The 4,931-nt window shown below is 65.2% G+C and overlaps 1 protein-coding gene across 3 annotated transcripts; it reads left to right on the forward strand.

Annotated features, from left to right (window-relative positions):
* Window positions 1-899: 899 nt before the first annotated feature.
* LY6H (lymphocyte antigen 6 family member H) lies at window positions 900-4,585 on the forward strand. Of its 3 annotated transcripts, none has more exons than XM_059874286.1 (4): window positions 900-1,049; window positions 1,580-1,707; window positions 2,434-2,553; window positions 2,850-4,585. In XM_059874286.1, coding segments are annotated over exons 1-4 (486 nt in total). In that variant the 5' UTR covers window positions 900-1,047; the 3' UTR covers window positions 3,086-4,585.
* Window positions 4,586-4,931: the final 346 nt, after the last annotated feature.

A 4,931-nucleotide genomic window follows, 5' to 3' on the forward strand; every position in this document is an offset into this window, starting at 1 on the left:
AATGATATCTCTCCCTGTGGGTTTGGTGCAGCCCTCACACGCTTTCATGGTTACATTTTATAGACAAGGACCTGAGGCTCAGGGGGCAGGCGATGTGCCTGCAGTCACACATCTGAGTGTGGTCCCAGGCTGTCTGCATAAACATTTGTCTGACAGATGAGGGCGGGACTGAAGGAACGACTTTAGCACTTGCTCCTCGCCCAGCGGACGGCAGTGCCCGGCAGAGACTGGTCTCAAGCACGAGGGACAGCAGGTGCAAAGCACAGCGCGACAGGCGTGATGGGAGCAGAAGGCAAGAGACAAAGCTGAGAAACTGACCAGAGCAGGCGGCAGAGGGCCTTGAATGCCAAGACCAGGGTTTGGGACTTGCCCTCTGAGTGTGGGTGTGGTTGGAGGCAGCAGTCCCTGGGTCTGCGGCTGCTCGTGAGGTCGTCGTGGAGGCGGTGGGGGAGGGGCGCGGCGCGGAGAATAACCTTGAACCATCGGGATCGGGATCGTGATGGGGTCGGTGAAGGGAGGGCCCAAGGGCCGCGAACAGGGGCCTGGGCTAGTACCTGCGGCACTCGCTCCCTCCCTCCCTCTCTGAGTCTTTGTGCCTTTCGCTTCTTTTCGCAGTAAACGTTCTTCCGAGAAATTCCAAGGGGATCTCAGGCTGAGGGGGAAGGGACCTGCCAGCGCCTGGGTTGGGGGAAGGGGAGGGGGGGAGCGCACGGGTGAAGAGATCGGGAGCGGGGAGGTCGCGCGCGCGCGCTCGCGCGGGCGGGGCAGCGGGGTGCCTGCTGGCCAGGGGGCCCAGGACGGCCCGGGACGGTGACCCTGAGGGGCCCTGAGTCCCAGGCGCCCCCATCCGCGAGACTCCAGCCGCCCCCGCCCCCCGCGCGGCCCCCGCCCCGGCTCTGCCCCGCCCCTCGCGCGGGGTCCGTGTCTGCGGCTGCGTTCCCCGAAAGACACGGCTGCACCCGGGTTCCCGTCCGCAGGGAGACCGAAGGGCACTGCTCCCCGCGCCGCCCCCGCCGCCCGGAGGCCCGGAGTCGCGGCACCCCGGGGATGTGAGTGCGCCCCCGACCCGAGGCCCGCGCTCCACGCCTAGACCCGCGGTGAGAGCCAAGGCTCGCGTGAGGAGACAGGGGAGGAGGCTCAGCGCCGGGTTCCCGGGCCCCCGGGCCCCGGCCCAGAGGTGGGGATGGGGGTAGCGCGCGCCCCTCCCCCGCCGGCAGGTACTGTCCACTCGCACCTCGTCATGCCCTTTCCTCTCCGGACACACCTACGGCTCCCCAGGGACAAGACGCGCCTCCCGACCACCCCCACCTCCCCACCCCTCATCCCACAGGTGCGAGCGCCAGAAGGGGGCATTTCGGGCTGTCCCCCAGCGAGAGGGCAGGCCTCTTCTCCCTGGAGGGGGTGCAGCGATGGTGGATGCTCTCGCTGATGGGCTGGGGGCGGGGCTTTGGAGCTCCCCGGCGACCCCAGGCTCTGGATTCCTGGGGGGAGGTTGCCTTAGGATGCCAGAAAAGGGGAGGGCCCTTCGAGCTGGGCCGGGGGCTTGGTCTCCTTCCTGATCAAGGCTTCCCCCTGCCAGGCCGGTGTCCCAGACGACCCCCGCCCGCAGCCCCCGCGCCTTCCCGAGGCCCGCCTGGAGCATGTTGCCTGCAGCCATGAAGGGCCTCGGCCTGGTGCTGCTGGCCGCTCTGCTGTGCTCGTCCCCCGGTAAGTCTGGGGGCCGCTGGCGGGGGGGAGTCCAGGTCATCTGAGAGTCTGTGCCAGACAGCTCCGGAGAGAACCAGGTGTGGGGCCGCCATTCTCCTATGATGCCCATCAAGCCCACACCCCCTCCCACACCTCTGCGACCCCAGCCCAGCCCTCGCAGTGTGACCCCCCTGCTCGGGCTGCCCCGGCTACAGCCACGTGGGTCTCTCCTGGCTCCCAGGGCAGGGGTGCTCTACCTCCTGGGCCTTGGTCCTGCGGCTGGCCCCCCGCGGATGCCTTGGCTTGGCGCCGGAGTTCCCCTATGCGCTCTTCTTAGAGCCCCTCTGGCTCCCCGTCAAGTCCTGTCTGATCTTCCTCGATGGAACCAACTGGATTCTGGGGGATGTGAGCCACGGGGAGGGGTGTGCAGGAGGGCACCACAGGTGTGATGCGTGTGACTCTGTGCATGTGCACTGTGCGTATGTGTGGGGCCTGGGGGTGCAGAGGGGCTTCCGGAGTCCCAGCGGCAGCACCCTCACCCCAACCTGCCCAAAGGCAAACAGGTTTTTCCCAGCCTGTCCTCCAGGTGCCAGTTAGGCCTGGTCACTCCTGGTCAGGGGGTGCCTGGCCTCCTACAGCCACGCGGCTCTCCTAGGACCTGCAACGAGGCAGGTGGGGAGGATGCAGGGGGCTGGCTGGCCCGAACCCCGGTTCCTCTAGTCATTCTCCTCCCCGTGCCCTGCCCAGCTCACGGCCTGTGGTGCCAGGACTGCACGCTGACCACCAACTCCAGCCACTGCACCCCGAAGCAGTGCCATCCATCAGACACGGTGTGTGCCACTGTCTGGATCACAGATCCCAGCAGCAGTAAGTCAGGCTCCAGGCTGGGGGGTGGGGGTCGGTGGTGTCATCGGAATCCCTCTGGCCTCGGACAATGGCGTGTGTCTGGGGGCATGACCCTGCCCTGCTGTCTGACAGTCAGCAGGTACCTGACTCTCTCTGACTCTTTCCGTGGAGCTGGGGGACAGCATGGGTGGGTTGAAGCCTCAGTTGTGTTGCCCTGGGGTCCTGAGCTGACCTGGAGGGTCCCTGGGCTGGGTCCTGGACACGAGGCCGAGAGGCTTGTGGGGCTCCAATCCCAGGCTCCCTGTCTTCATCCCCAGGCAGGAAGGATCACTCCGTGAACAAGATGTGTGCCTCGTCCTGTGATTTTGTGAAGCGGCACTTTTTCTCAGACTATCTGATGGGCTTCATTAACTCTGGGATCTTGAAAGTGGACGTGGACTGCTGTGAGAAGGATTTGTGCAATGGGGTGGCACAGGCAGGGCGCAGCCCCTGGGCCCTGGCTGGGGGGCTCCTGCTCAGCCTGGGGCCCGCCCTCCTCTGGGCTGGACCCTGAGGCCCCCTCCCCACCGCAGGGCTTCCGAGCTTGTCCCCCCACACCTGAGCCCGTGGCTGCCCCCTCCCCAGCCTGGCCTGGCTGGCACTGGGGGCAGCCTTGGCTCCCGATCCGCAGCCTGTGGCTCCCACCCGCCCCAGCTGTGAGACCTCCCTGTCTCCCCACCAGCTCCAAGTTGCAGCCACAGGACATCTCCAGTGACCAGGCATCCGGCAGGAGGCTGGGCCCCTGGGTCCCTGAGGGGAAGCCGGGCCCAGCCCAACAGCCTGGCTGTGAGGATATCTGCGGAGAAATAAAATCACTTCTGAGCCTGGAGACCCGGGTCTGAGCCTGGGTGGGGATTTTGGGGAGGGAGGGGTTCCTGGCAGAGAAAGTGCAGGTGAGCGGGCGCAGGGAGGGTGGCGCGGGTCCTCTGGGGGTTGCCAGGGGACTGTAGGCCTGGAAAGGTTTGGGAACAGCCTGAGGGGCGGTGAGTGCTGGGCTGAGCAAGGTCACAGGGTGGGCCTGAGGGTGAGGCCTTGCAACCGTGTATGCACACACTAGGGAGATGGACACACCAGACCCACACCCATACCCACTGAGGGCACACTACCCACCACACCACGCTCATGCTCCCCACGTGCGCCCACGCTGACACATTGGTGGCACAGCAGCTCCTGAATCGGTGTGCCCCAGCTCAGGCAAACCGCACAGGTCCAGGTGTGTGTGCAGACGAAAACATGCAGACACGGCCCCGTGTGCAGGTCTCCACGTGCCCTTTCCCGCTGGGGGTGGTCCACTCCCCAAGAGCCGTCGGGCCGTTTCAGGCTCACGTGCCAGGAGTCTGCCACAGAACTAGGCACACTCACATCCCCACGCTGAGTCGGGTGCCACCGCAGGTAGGGTATGGAAGGCCAGTCCCCGAACCGGGGTCTGCGGGATGGCACAGAGGGACAGGGTGCTTCAGGTGGGAGGAGGCAGGGAGGGCCCCTGGAGGTTGACCCGAGAGTGCGGCTTCTCCGGCCTTTTCTGCTCCAGCAGTGGGCCCTCTGTTCGTCCCTGCACCCCTGAGTCCAGCCGGCCTCTGCACCCCTTGGCCACGTGAGTTATCTTGTGGCCCAGGCTCACCACGTGAGGCTCCGCAGCCCCTCCAGGCTCTCTGGGGTTTGGTCCTTGGCCAGTTCCTCCTCATCCCTCTGTGGCTGACCCAGCCCGTGACCACTCCTGGGTCCTGCACCACCTGGAATGAATGATAGTGATGAATGAATGGTCTCTCCCCAGGGCTGGCCCTGGCCTTCCTCCCTGGGCTTCTCTGCAAGCATGACGGAGAGGGGTCTGGAGGTCCTGGGGGAGTGAACCGGGGGCGAGTAGGGTCGGTGGATACTGGTCGGTGTCAACTTCCCGCTGGTGGAGACGGCCGAGGGGCTTGTCGGAGGATGTCTCCCACTCCGTTTTAAGTTTGCTCTGCTGCTCTGCGATGTACCCCTCCCCCAAACCTTAGTAAAGTGTGCTACCCACTGAGTGCGTCTGCTGCTTTTGGGACCCTCGGGACTGGGTGCTGCTGGCGGGTGACCTGGCAGACGTGGCTGGCTCAGGGGAAGCAGGCAGAGAACCTTGGGGATTTGGGGGAGGCTGGGAGCTGGAGCCAGGCGATCTGGAGCAATGGGACGCCTGGAGTTGTTGGGAGGATGTGGACTGACCACCCCAGGGGCATGGGTTCAAACCAACCTCTACCTAGTCTTTACTGGATTTGTTATTTGAGGCAAGTGTTTAAAACACAAAAAGGCGTAAAGTTCTCCCAAGTCTTTTATTGAAGATGCGCAATTCCGAGTAGACAGGGGGCTTAGAAGGAGGGCACTGCGGCCCA

Source organism: Bos taurus, chromosome 14, assembly GCF_002263795.3.
Source record: "Bos taurus isolate L1 Dominette 01449 registration number 42190680 breed Hereford chromosome 14, ARS-UCD2.0, whole genome shotgun sequence".
Lineage (NCBI taxonomy): Eukaryota > Metazoa > Chordata > Mammalia > Artiodactyla > Bovidae > Bos > Bos taurus.